Genomic DNA, 14,150 nt, shown 5'->3' on the forward strand with positions numbered 1-14,150 from the left:
TGCTTAGCAAGTGGAACACAGAGCACAGACGTTAGTTACGGAATGCAGCATTAGGCAGAGTCACTGGGATGGGATACTTCAGTACTCAACCTGGTCCAGTTTAAATGTCTGCAGATCCAGTTTGTACATATTTTATAGGTATATTAGATAAGAACACACCTTGTGTTCTGTTGTTCTTTAAATATAAGTTTGTGTAGCTCAAGCAAACTAGTAAGATTATAATGAGCTCTCTTGAAAGACAATTCTTAGATCAAGACATAAGTAGGGCTGGGATGTAGCTCAGTGGCAAAGTACTTGCCTAGCAAGTACAACGTCCTGGGTTCAATTCCCAGTACCAAAAAAGAAAAACGACAAAGACTGTTAAAAAGAAATAAGAAATACACCTCATTCCTTTTTACTAAAATGGTAGAATACAGGCACAATGTCTATTCTGAGAATAGCTTCATTGTTTCTCCATGGAAAAAGCCAACTCTTTTTTTTTTTTAATACTAAATCAAGAGCTAAGCTAATTAAAGAAAAAAAATAGGGTTGTGAGTATAACTCAATTGTACAGTGTTTGCCTGGTAAGTACTAGGCCCTCTGTTTGATCCTCAGCATTGCAAAAGGAAAACAAACAAAACTAAATATATATATATAATATGTATTATATATATATATATACATATCTTGATACTATAAAATACAATGTTAGTTGCTATGGAATGAGAAATAGAGTTCTGATTTATTTGAGTAAAGGAGGCTCTAAGAGGTTGTACTGGGAAAACAAACCAGAACTCGTGAATATGGATACCACCACACAGACTCTACAGCACAAAACACCACACAAGAACAAGACACATCAGTAATATCATCATGAGTAGCTGGCTAGGGCTTACACTTCCAGCAACAAAGCTCCTAGTGCTTATAATGCCAATAAGGACCCCTTTATAAGGAAAAAACAAAAAAAAGTGAGGGGAAAAGGAGCGAAAAGGCTGCATGCATGGGTCTATTATAGACATGATATTCAGCAGCATATACATAATACCCTCCAAAAGTTCCCCAAAGGGGACAAAACCTGTTTCTCACTGCTAAGCATGGGAAAGACTGAGAGGAACAAATTCACTGGAAATTATAGCTTCTCCCAGATTTGAGGGATGAGCATATTTAATCTGATGCCATATGTTAAGAAAATACTGAGGATACACATGAGCAAAACAAAATAAAAACAAAAGGCTAAATTACAGACCTTAAAAACTGGAAAAGACATGTACTTTAAAGCCAAGTAGTTGTGATTCTGATGATTACATATGACATAATCTACAGAAAAAAAGGCCAAGAAAAGAACCTTCATATTATGTAGTACTTAGGCTTGATGATGTCCTGGGAAGAACAGAACAGTAATAATTCAATGAATATGTCACATATACAACAAAAAAGTCACTTTGTGGTTTGAAATTAATTTAAAGTCTTCCTTGGCTAATTTTTCTATTGGGTCAAACAAACCTTCTATATACAGGACCAATTTAAAACCCTCTTCCCTTTCAAACACTAGATGTAAGCATCTGGGAACATTCTACAATGCAAAGTGCCTTAAGAAAGAGGATTCTGTAGTGCCAGTGACATAACTGATCTGAGGAAGCTGGGAGGTTGTGAACACTGACAGGAGCTGGTCAGGCAATGGTGGTTTGTTTCTCTTCAGGTGTTTCCTCCAGCAATTGCATGATCAGTTCATGAAGGGGCTTGCAGATCTTTGCGTAGCCCCCTCCTGTGAGATGCAGAAAATCAAACATGTCGTGGCAGGAGATGGCACCGTCCGAGTGAACGAAGCCCCCATCTGTATCCAGGAGCTGCACGTTAGCAAGCTTCGGCAGTGAAACCTTGAGAAGTTGGTTCACCTTGGCATTCTTTTGCCTCAAAGGGTTGGGCTTCTCACCTCGAGGCAATAAACCCTGGTACAGAGCAGAGAAGATACTAAATGAGAAGGACATTCACTTATTCCTGCAGAGTTTGATATATTTGACACTTTTTAATACTGATTTCTAAAACACTCAACTAGATTTCTTTTTGTTTTGTAGTAATGAGCTTTGAACTCAGGGTTTCACATTTGCTTGTTTGGCTGTTGTTCTACCACTTGAAAAATTCATTCCTTCAGTCTTCCTTTTTGCTGTGTACTTGGAGATAGAGTCTGGTGAACTTTTCTGCTTAGACTAGCTTTGAACTGCAGTCCTCTGAATCTCAACATCTTTAGAATTACATATATGAGCCACTGCCATGTGGCTGGACTAGACTGGTTTTATAGAAAGCTGATCAGTTCTTAAGTTTCTTCATGTGATTCTCTTCCTGTCCCCTTATAGTCGGTATTCTTCAGGATCTGTCTTCTGCCTATTTCCACTCTGAATATTTTAGCCCAGATCTCTTCCTAGTGCATGAGAATATTCTAAACTTGCAGTTCAGAATCAAACCTGATTATTCTTTTGTTTTCTTTTGGTCAGCTGTGGGGCTTGAACTCTCGGCCAGGGCATTGTCCCTGAGCTCTTCAGCTCAAGCCTACCGCCTACCACTTGGGCCACAGAGCCACCTCTGATTTTGTGGTGGATAACCGGAGATAAGAGTCACACAGACTTTCCTACCCAGGCTGGCTTTTTGAACCTTGATCCTCAGATCTCAGCCTCCTGAGTAGCTAGGTTTATAGGCATGAGTCACCGCGCTGGCTTCTGTGCTCTGTTTATTATATATCCCTAGTTTCTCATCCCAGACACCTTATCTACTATCATCATTGAGAGCATGAGGCCCCAAGTTCACAAAGAAAAGTAAACAGAAGTATCAAACTGCATCACCTGAAGATTTTGTAAGTTTCCACCCATCAAAGACAACTTACCAATACAATGATTTTGGCCTGTGGCTGCCTGGTGTTGATAAGTTGTACAATGGCCTCAATTCCACCTGCTACCTCTTCTGCTGTATTTTCATGGTTGTTTGTTCCTACCCAGACAACAATGACCTATAGTGAAGGTAAGAATTAAAGGGGAAAATCTTATTTCAAGACTCAAACAACACAAGGTGAATTTCTTCAATGGTATTAGATAACTAACTGGACACCTACTCTAAAACACTGATTTATGCCTCCTATCATATATCAGAATAAATTACAAGCATATTAATATTTAAATGCTGCAATTACATTAGGAAGGAAGAATTCTATCATCATAGAATTGGAAGTTCACCTTGGAAAATCTGACAAGCCCAAAATGTTTCTGAATACTTTTTTTTTTTAACCAGTCTTGGGGCTTGAAATCTGGGCCTGGATGCTGTCCCTGAGCCATTCAGTGCTTAAGACTAGGGCTCTATCACTTAAGTTATAGTACTACTTCTGGCTTTTGTTTATGTGGTAATGAGGAACCAAATCCAGGACTTCATATATGTTAGGCAAGCACTCTACCATTAAACCACATTACCAGCCCCTTCAACATTCCTTTTTTTTTTTTTTTGTGGGTCATGGGTCTTGAACTCTGGGCCTGGGCGTTGTCCCTGAGCTCTTCAGCTCAAGGCTATTGCCCTATCCCTGGAGTCACAGTGCCACTTCTATTTTCTAGAGGTTAACTGGAGATAAGAGCCTTATGTTTCTTTAGTGCTTGGGCTGGCTTTGAACTGTGATCTTCAGATCTCAGCTTCCTAAATAGCTAGGGTTACAGGTGTGAGCCACCACACCTGGCTCCCTTGAACATTCTTTTTGTTTTTGCCAGTCTGGCCTTGAGCTCAGAGCCTGAGCACTGTCCTTGGGCTTTCTCAAGGCTAGCACTCTACCACTTGAGCCCCAGCACTACTTCCAGCTTTTTCCATGTATGTGGTACCGAGTAATCGAACCTGGGTCTTTGTACATGCTAGGCAAGCACTCTACCACTAGGCCAAACTCTTGGCCTTGAGCATTCTTAAGATATGAAAAAGCTGGGTACGTAGGAGACTGAGATTTGAAAATAATAGTTTGAAGGCAGCCCTGACAGGTAAGTCCGTAAGACTCCTATCTGAAGTCAATTAACAAAAAATATAGAAGTGGTGTGGTGGTGTAGGTGGTATAGTGCTAGTCTTGAGCAAAAGGAAGCTCAAGGAAAGGGCATAAAAAAAAAAAGAAGAAATGGGACTGGGAGTGTAGCTTAGTGGTAGAGTGCTTGCTTAGCATGCACAAAGCCCTAGGTTCAATTCCTCGGTACCACATACTCAGAAAAGGCTGGAAGTGGTGATGTGGCTCAAGTGGCACAGTGCTAGCCTTGAACAAAAGGTGTCCAAGGATAGTGCCCAGGCCTAGTTCAAGCCCTAGGACTGGCAAAAAAAAATAAAAAAAATAAATAAAAAATATATTGATGGTATCACATACAATAGGTATCAGGGAGTAAAGCAGTGCTTTAAAGTAGTGACTTTTTTTCTAACTACTTCCAAACATTAAAAACAAACAAACAAACAAAAAAACTCCTGCAGGGAGTTTGGCCTAGTGGTAGAGTGTTTGCCTGGCATGCACAAAGACCTAGGTTCAATTCCTTGGTACCACATATGTAGAAAAAAGCCAGAAGTGGTGTTGTGGTTCAAGTGGTAGGCTCTAGCCTTGAGAAAACCCAAGGACAGTGATCAGGCCCTGGGCTTAAGCCAGACTGGCAAAAAAAAAAAAAAAAAAAGAAGTAAAACTTTAAGATTAAGGATATTCTTTTTTGGGGGGCTTGAACTCTGTGCCTGGGCACTGTCCTTGAGCTCTTTAGCTCAAGGCTACTGCCCAACCCCGGCCTGGGCATTGTCCCTGAACTCTTCAGCTCAAGGCTATGACCCTTTCCCTGGAGCCACAGCCCCACTTCCCATTTTCTAGTGTTTAATTGTAGATGAGTCTCTTGTTCTTTAGTGCCCCAGCTGGCTTAGAACTGCGATCCTCAGATCTGAGCCACCATGCCCGGCAAGGATAGTCTTAAAAATAAGTTTCATTTCCCCTTAGGACTATTTTTGGCGGCACTGGAATTTAAACCCGAAGCCCCAGCCCCTCACCTTAGGTTTAATATTCTCCAATTCTCCATTCTTTAGTCTCCACAGAACGTGTCTTGTCGTGTCTCCTCCAATTCCAAAATTAAGTGCATGAAGTGGGGAAAAAAGTTCTCGCCATATCTACCGAGAAAAACTTCATTTAGTTAAGATAAAAACCAGAGAATAAAATCCTTTAAATGTATTGTGACGCATCTAAGTATTCCCATTTCTTCACTCAAATATAACACTCAGGGTTATGTGCATTCACTACTCTAATTGAGTTCCTAATTGAGTCACAGCTGGATGTGGTGGCTCACACCTGTAATCCTAGCTACCAGGAGGCTGAAATCTGAGGATTGCAGTTCAAAGCCAGCCTGGGCACTAAAGTCTGTGAGACTCTTATCTTCAGTTAACCACTAGAAAACTAGAAGGGGCACTGTGGCTCAAGGGGTAGGGCAGCAGCCCTGAGCTGAAAAAAAAATATATAAATGTCATATATATATACACATATATTCGCGCTGGAAGCGTGGTTTAGTGGCAGAGTGCTTGCCAAGCATACACGAAGACCCCGGTTCAATTTCTCAGTACCACATATGCAGAAAAAGTTGGAAGTGGTGCTACAGCTCAAATGACAGAGCTCTAGCTTTGAGAAAGCCCAAGGACAGTACTCAGGCCCTGAGTTCAAGCCCCAAGACTGGCAAGAAATGAGAATCATTACTCAAACATAAATAAAGCAAATATAAATTTAAAAAATCGCCACTAGGATATATAAACAGACAATACCAAATTTCTTTGAAACCAGATGACAAAGTCTATCTAGTTACAAACAACCCTGTTTTTTGTTTCCCTGTGCTTGGTGGCACAAAGAACTCCACCAGGTAGGTCTACTCTCCTGTCTACTTTGAACTAGAGCATCTATGAATTGTGAAGGACTCCACAATGCAGCTCAGAATGAAAGTCTGTTAGTCACTACTGGACATTTACTTTTAACAAAAACCACCTATAACCTCCATCCCTCCTTACCTCATACTGCTGCATTAACTGTATCATGGAGTCTCCCACAAACAGGACATCAGGCTCTTTGTCTTTACAGTCCAGGACGAATCTATTGTGCTGGTGTAAATAAAGGAAAGTTAGAAAGTGGTATTTCTAGATGGGTGCTGGTGGCTCACACCTGTAAACCTAGTTACTAGAAGCCAGAGATCTAAGGATGGAAGTTAGAAATCAACTTGCAGGGCCGGGAGTTTGGCCTAGTGGTTAAAGTGCTTGCCTAGCATGCATGAAGACCCGGGTTCGATACCTCGGTACCACATACATAGAAAAAAAGCCAGAAGTGGTGCTGAGGCTCAAGTGGTAGAGCTCTAGCCTTGAGAAAGTCCAAGGACAGTGCTCAGGCCCTGAGCTCAAGCCCAGGACTGGCAAAAAAAAAAAGAAATCAACTTGCACAGTAAAGTCCATGATGGTCAACTCCAATAAACCAACAAAAGGACAGAGGTGGAACTGTGGCTCAAGTGTTAGAGTGCCAAGTAAGAGCTCAAGGCCCGAGTGCAAGCACCAGTTCTGTGTGAAGGGGGTAAGTGATGGTATTTCTTTCCTATGAGATGTCTTGGCTTAGAAAGGACAACTGTCGCCAGTGCTGGTGGCTCAAACTTCTAATCTTAGCTAATCAAGATCTGAGGATTGCGGTTCGAAGCCAGCCTGGGCAGAAAAGTCCCTGTGAGACTCTTATCTTCAATAAACTACTCAAAAAGCTGGAAATGTCTCTGTGGCTCAAGTAGTAGAGAAGTTGCTGTGAGCATAAAGAGGCTCAGGGATAATATCCAGGCCCTGAGTTCAAGCTCTACAAACAACACCCCTCTGCCCCCCACCCCAAAAGATCATCTTTAACCACAATCGCTGAGATTCGCTGATTAATACAAAATTTCAAATTTAAGGAGAAATTGCATTGTATTTGACTGTCATCAAGGATATTGCTACCCTTTAATATTATCAGAGGACAGTTACCATGTTATCAAAACATTCTTCAATAGATCTACCACTGAAGAAATCTAGCTTATCATTTGGAACCTTGTCAAAAAATCTGGTTGTTCAATTAGTTACTCTGACAGTACTACAGATTGAATCTGGGACTTTGCACTCACTAGGCAGGTGCCCTTCCACTTGATTATCAGGTACAGACTCACACATATTCCTGGCAGTGTCTACAGGTAAGAACTTGATGGGCTATATGTGCAATATAAAACCTTTTAAATAACGTTACGATCCTTCAGATCCAATGGCACACTGATGATGAGATAACTTGTTACATGAGACTTTTGTAATTTAGAACATTATTTTTGAATATCAAAATAAGACTCACTCCATGTGATATATATATATGTATATGTATATGTTTGTATATATATAGAGATAGACAGAGAGATGGAGAGAGACACTTTCTTTACCTGAGACATCCATCTGTCATCACCTTGAATATCTTCTGCTGCATGTGGGATAGCTGCTGGGTTTGAGTCTCCTTGGCTCATTCTATACCTGAGAAAGAATGTCATATTTCATTTATTAACAGGAATGCACACTACCTAAAATAGTTCATGTCAGTTCCACTATGAATTTTGCCTAAAAAGATAAATTTTCAACAGAGATAAATTTAGGACATATAAAGCAGCTTAATGGGTTTTTTTGTTGGGGGGGAGGGGCCAGTCATGGGGCTTACATTCTGGGCCTGAGCACTATCCCTGAACTTTTCAGCTCAAGGCTACCGCCCAATCCATAGTGATTAATTGGAGATAAGAGCCTCAAGTTCTTTAGTGCCCAGGCTGGCTCTGAACCATGATCCCCAGATCTCAGCCTACTAAGTAGCTAAGATTATAGGCGTGAACCACCAAGCCCAGCTTAATTTTTTTTTTTTTGCCAGTCCTAGGGCTTGAACTCAGGGCCTGAGCATTGTTCTTGGGCTTTCCCCAAGGCTAGTGCCCTACCACCTGAACCACAGCTCCACTTCCAGCTTTATTTCTAAGCATACAGTACCAAAGAATCAAACCCAGATCTTTGTGCATGCTAGGCAAGCAGTCTATCCCTAGCCCCACAACTCCTGGCCCCTGGTTGCTTAAATATTAAATACCAAAAATACAGTATCAATAAAGTTCTACACAGGTTTGAGTATCACTTAAGAAAAGTAAACCTAGCTACTCAGGAGGCTGAGCTTTAAGGATCTCAGTTCAAAGCCAGCCCAGGCACTAAAGTCTATGAGACTCTTGCCTCCAGGGACAGTGCCCAGGCTCAGACTTCAAGCCCCATGACCTAAAGAGAAAAAAAGAAAAGAAAACCACATATCCCTCTTTCTCCCTAACCCCCAATCCTGGCATTTGGACTCAGGGCCTGGGTGCTGCCCCTAAGCTTTTTTTTTGCTCAAGGCTAGCATTCTATCACTTCATCCACATCTCCACTTCTGGCATTTTTGGTAGTAAGAGAAATTAGTCTCATGGACATTCCTGCTCTGGCTGGCTTAGAACCCCGATTCTCAGATCTCAACCTCCTGAGTAGCTAGCTAGGATAACAAGCATGAGACACCATGCTCCAGCCAGTGAATCACATTTTAAACATATGCTCCATAAAGGTCTTAGTCCTTTAGCTAAGATGTAGTATAAAATATCCTCTTAAGCATTCTTCTGGGATTTAAACCCAGGGCTCAAACTTACTTGCTTGACTGATATGCTACTGAATGAGCCACCCACCTTGCTTTTTGCTGATTATTTTGGAGGAGTCTCATGGACTTTTTAAAAATGTTATCCTCTGGTTATCAGCTTCCTGAATAGCTAGGATTACAAGTGTAGACTACCAGTACCTGGTTACATTTTATTCTTAGTATCTCAGGATATGTCATTTATGGCAAGTACCAAATCACACCAAGAGATACAATATTTACAGCACAATGAAATCTACATCACTGCCTTTTAGGCTGCTTTAGTTATACACTGAAGAATTACTACAAGTTTGGGCCAGAAGTGTGGCTTAATGGTAGAGTGCTTGCCTAGCATGCATGAAGCTCTGGGTTCAATTCCCCAGTACCACATACACAGAAAAAGCTGCAAGTAGTGCTCTGGTTCAAGTGGTAGAGCTCTAGCCTTGAGAAAGCCCAAGGACAGTGCTCAGGCCCTGAGTTCAAGCCCTAGGACTGGCAAAAAGAAGAGGAAGAAGAGGAGCAGGAGGAGCAGCAACAGCTGCTGCTACTACAGAAGGATTTTAGGCAACAAACAAAAACAAAACACTAGACATTATCTTGAAAAGGAACAAGGTAAAAAGGAGTGGTTGTATGGCTCAGGTGACAGAGTATCTATCTACCAACTGAGAAGATCTGAATTCAATACCCAGTAACAATAAAAACAAACATCCAAACTAGTAGAGGAGTAGGGTTTGAAGGCAGCCAAGGCAGAAAAGCCCGTAAGAAATCAACCAGCAAAAAGCCAGGCTAGAATTGTGGCTCAAGTGGTCGTGCCAGCTGAACAAGCATGAAGCCCTGAGTTCAAATCCTATTACTGAAAAAAAAAAATGTTAAAATACACTTCATCATTTAAGACAAATTATTTTTTCAACTTCATTACTGTTCTTAAAAATATATCACTTGGGGTGGTATTAATATTTAGATCTTGATCAAAGACATGAAAGAATTTTGATAAACTGGAGGATGTCTCAGAAAAGGAGTCAAAATAGCTGGCAATTTGAAAACTTTTCATATAAGGCAAGACTGAAAGAAAAGAGCTATGTTTACAACCTAAAGTGAAACTAGAGAAGGAAAATAAAGGATATAAACAGCTGTCTCAAGTACCCAAAGACTATCTGAAAAAGATACATGTTTAGGCTACATGACCTAAGCCAACAAAGAAGGCCAGTGGATAGAGAGTGAGATATAAGTACATATAAATAAGATTTAAAAAACAAAACATAAAACCCTGAAAACAAAAACTAAGAGCAACCTGAGTACAGGTAGTTCAAGCCTGTAACCCTAGCAACTCAGGAGGTGGAGAGACAAAGACCAAGGTTCAAAGGCAGCCCAGGTAGAAAAGTCCATGAGGTTTTTATACACCCCAGTCTGGGAGTAGAGGTGCTGGAGAATGAATCCAAGCATGCTAAGTGTCAATCTTACTATTTAGTTGCACTCCCACAGCACACTAAGATAAACTGCTGAAATCTGATGATCGTAGTTCAAAGCCAGCCAGGGCACTAAAGAATTTGCGACTCTTATCTCCAATTAATCACTAGAAAAGGGGAAGTGGGGCTGTGCTCAAGGGGTAGAGCAGTAGCCTTGAGCTGAAGAGCTCAGGGACAACACCTAGGCCCAGAGGTAGGGCCATGACCACCACCCCCACCCCCAAAAAGTTAGGTGAGTACATAACAGAACAACGTAAAGGGAATTCAAGCATATGAGCAAAGACAAAGGGGTCCAAACACTTGAATGTTTCAGAATTCTTCTTTTTTAGATCAAGGAACTTTAACTGGGTACCTGTTGCTTTCACTTACTGGCTAGTGCTCTACCAACTGAGCCCCATTTCAACACAATAGAATTCTTGAAGTACATCCCAATATACAAATAATGGTATATAAATATGTAACTCACTGTTACTATGTATGTTATTTTTCTTTTAGATTAAAATGTAAGTTCAGGGCTGGAAATGTGGCTTAGCAGTAGTGTGCGCCTAGCATGCATGAAGCCTCGGGCTTCATTCCTCAGTACCACATAAACAGAAAAAGCCAGATGTGGTGCTGTGGCTCAACTGGTAGAGTGCTATTAAGCAAAAAGAATCTCAGGGGGCTGGGAGTTTGGCCTAGTGGTTCAAGTGCTTGCCTAGCATGCACAAAGACCCGGGTTCGATTCCTTGCTACCACATACATACAAAAAAGCCGGAAGTGGTGCTGAGGCACAAGTGGTAGAGCTCTAGCCTTGAGAAAGTCCAAGGACAGTGCTCAGGCCCTGAGCCAAAGCCCAGGACTGGCAAAAATAAAAAATAAAAAAAAATAAAGAATCTCAGGGACAGCACCCAGACCTGGCTTTAAGCCCCAGGACCGGCCAAAATATATAATAATAATAATAGTAATAAGTTCATGCTTATAATCCTAGTGACTCAGGAGGCGGAGATCTGAAAATCATGGTTTGAAGCAGGGAAGTCCATGAGATCTATCTCCAGTTAACTACCAGAAAACCAGAAGTGATGCTGTGGCTCAAAGTGGTAGTGTGCCAGCCTGAGCAAAAGAGCTTAGGGACAGCACCCAAGCCCTGAGTTCAAGCCCCTTCACGGGAAAAAATAATAAGTTCAAAAAGTTCTATTTTTTTTTTTTTTGATGTGTGTATGCTGGTCCTGGAGCTTTTGTGCTCAAGGCTATCTATCACTTTAACACTTGAGCCACAGCACCTCTTTTTGCTGGTTAACTGGAACCAGGGTAGGCTGGAAGTTTGGCCTAGTGGTAGAGTGCTTGCCTCAGGCTTTCCTATCTGAACTAGCTTCAAACTGTGATCCTCAGATCTCTGCCTTCTGAGTAGGTAGGATTACAGATGTGGAGCTACTGGTGCCTGGCTTTTTTCTTTTAAATCCCAAAGGATCATACATATTCCAGAGGATATGTGTTTCACTTTCAAGACCAATGATCTATATAGACTTTAACATCTTTTTAGATCTACAAACTAATTACAGACATGGACTTTTCAAAATTCATCCCTCAGACAGTTAATCCAAAATAGCAATATTTATTAAAAACTCACAATTTGTAAGACCCTGTGCTAGTAACTTTATTATTTAAATCAAATTACAATCATAGCTAATGAATCTTTTCCCTGGTACCAAGAGCGGATTACATAGGAGGGGTGGAATTTGAAACTAAAGAGATGTACAAGTTGGATATGGTTACCTGGAATATTTTGGATTTCAGAATGTCTACAGTGAAGTACCCTGAGGATAGGAACAAGCCAAGACATGAAATTCACTTATGCTTCATGTGTACTTTAGATAGCCCAGTAGTATTTTTATACAATGTTGCTAGTGCTCTTGTATTTTGACTATGATCTGTCCTATGAAGAAGTCAAGTATGGCTGTTTCCACATGCGATATTATGATGGTTTAAAAAAAATATACATCAGGGCCGAGAGCGTGGTCTAGGGATAGAGTGCTTGCCTAGCATGCACGAAGCCCTAGGTTCAATTCCACAGTACTACATACATAGAAAAAGGCAGAAGTGGTGCTGTGGCTCAAGGGGTAGAGAACTAATCTTGAGAAAGCCCAAGGACAGTGCCTAAGCACTGAGTTCAAGACCCAGGACTGGCGCAAAAAAAAAAAAAAATACACACACACACAATATGTATATCAGAGCAATTTTGGATTAAGGATACTCAATCAATCATATTCATTGTTGCTTAGGGTCTTTCTTTCCTTCTTCCTTCTGTGTATCCATGTGTGCACACAGGCACAAGAATGGGAGGGGTTGTTTGAGGATCAAACATGCCAGGCAAGTACTCTACCAGTGAAATAATACCTAACCCTAATTTATTGCCATTGAGCAAACCAAAGCCTATTACTCTTCAACAAAGGATATTACATTTCATAGAGAAATGGATAAAGAAACTATAAGTTAGTTTACCAAGTTATTTCACATAGCTATTTTTTATTATCACATACCTATTTTTGATGGCATTTTCAACTCGAGAGAATTACTTTCATCTGAATACTAACGTTCTTCAATGGTTAAAAAAAAAAAGTTAAGTGCCTCCTGTCTGTAATTCTAGCCACTCAGGAGGCTGAGATGTGGAGGATAAGATCTGAAGCCAGTTGGGGCAGAAAAGTCTGCAAACATTTATCTCTAAAACAGACAGCACACTATGCACACATCTGTGATCCTAGCTACTCAAGAAGCTAAGATCTGAGGGTGAAGGTTCAAAGCTAGGTCAAGGAGAAAAGTCTGAGACTCTTGCCTCAAATTAGCAACTCAGGAAGTCGAAAGTGGAGCTGTGGCTCCACTTGAGCAAAAGAGTTCAAGGAAAGTGCCCAGGGCCTGAGTTCAAGTTCCATTGCTGAACCTACATACATACATGCCTACAAACATACATCCACACACACAACAGCAAAAGCTAGGCTGGAGGCACTGCTTAAGTAACAGAGCATTCACTAGTCAAGCAAGCAGAGATCCTGAGTCCAAACCTCAGTTTAGGCCAAAAAATAAATAAATAAAGCTAAAGGCAATTAAAACTGGGAAACAGGGCTGGGAGTTTGGCCTAATGGTAAGAGTGCTTGCCTAGCATGCACAAAGACCAGGGTTCCTTGGTACCACGTATGCAAAAAAAAAAAAAAAAAAAAAAAGCCGGAAATGGTGCTGTGGCTCAAGTGATAGAATGCTAGCCTTGAGAATGCCCAAGGACAGTGCTCAGGTTCCAAGTTCAAGATCCAGGACTGGCAAAAAACAAACAAACAAACAAACAACAACAACTGGGAAACAAAAATACCACCAATTTGGTCATCTGTTTATTCTCTTCATCTATGAATGCAAGGTCACCCTTCCTGAGTAAAAAATTGTTTCTTTGTGTCTCAGACCCTTGGCTTTTATGTTTCCCTAATCCAAAAGGAAAAAAAAAAAAAAAACCTTAGCAATACAAAGTAACTTTCATGGTTTCACCAATGTCTATAACTTTTAAAGTGGTAACAGTTTTAAACATCCAAAAAAGAAAACTGAGCCACAGTCCATGTATTCTCTTCTTTAACAATCAAGCTAGAAGCCCAGCTCTGGTAACTCATAATCCTGGTTATGCAGGAGGCTGAGACCTGGAGGACTGAGGTTCTAAGCCCACTGAGACAGAAAAGTCTGCAAGATCCAATTTCCAACTAACCAGCAAAATGCTGGGCTAGGCTCAGAAGATGATAATGTACCAGCCATGAGCAAGAGAGCTGAGTAAGAGGTCCTGAATTCAAGTCCCGGTACTTGCAAAAAAAAAAAAAAACAGACTAGAAATGCAGAACCAAGAGGATTATTCAATTTGGATTCAACTTTGGGACTATGTTACTACAAAACAAACAAAAATGAATAAATAATCAGGTGCTATCCATAGGAATCTTTTGTAGTATACCATAAAAATCAGAGTGGGACTTCTGTCCCAGGTAAAGGACTATTCCGTAATACAAAAATCCTCAGAC

At 40.9% G+C, this 14,150-nt stretch overlaps 1 protein-coding gene across 2 annotated transcripts in view; it reads right to left on the reverse strand.

The window, feature by feature from the left end:
* Window positions 1–697: 697 nt before the first annotated feature.
* Pafah1b2 (platelet activating factor acetylhydrolase 1b catalytic subunit 2) overlaps window positions 698–14,150 on the reverse strand; it is a 32,563-nt gene continuing 19,110 nt past the window's right edge. For both annotated transcript variants that reach the window (XM_090319447.1, XM_090319448.1), the window contains exons 2-6: window positions 7,425–7,512; window positions 6,004–6,093; window positions 5,005–5,121; window positions 2,858–2,980; window positions 698–1,928 (exon numbers count right to left, since the gene is read on the reverse strand). In XM_090319447.1, coding sequence (XP_090175573.1) covers window positions 1,650–1,928; window positions 2,858–2,980; window positions 5,005–5,121; window positions 6,004–6,093; window positions 7,425–7,505 — 690 coding nt within the window. In that variant the 5' untranslated portion in view covers window positions 7,506–7,512 and the 3' untranslated portion in view covers window positions 698–1,649. The remainder of the gene's footprint in view (window positions 1,929–2,857; window positions 2,981–5,004; window positions 5,122–6,003; window positions 6,094–7,424; window positions 7,513–14,150) is intronic.

The sequence above is a fragment of the Megascapheus bottae genome, chromosome 27, assembly GCF_031878675.1.
Source record: "Megascapheus bottae isolate mThoBot1 chromosome 27, mThoBot2.hap1, whole genome shotgun sequence".
In the NCBI taxonomy this organism is placed as follows: Eukaryota; Metazoa; Chordata; class Mammalia; order Rodentia; family Geomyidae; genus Megascapheus; species Megascapheus bottae.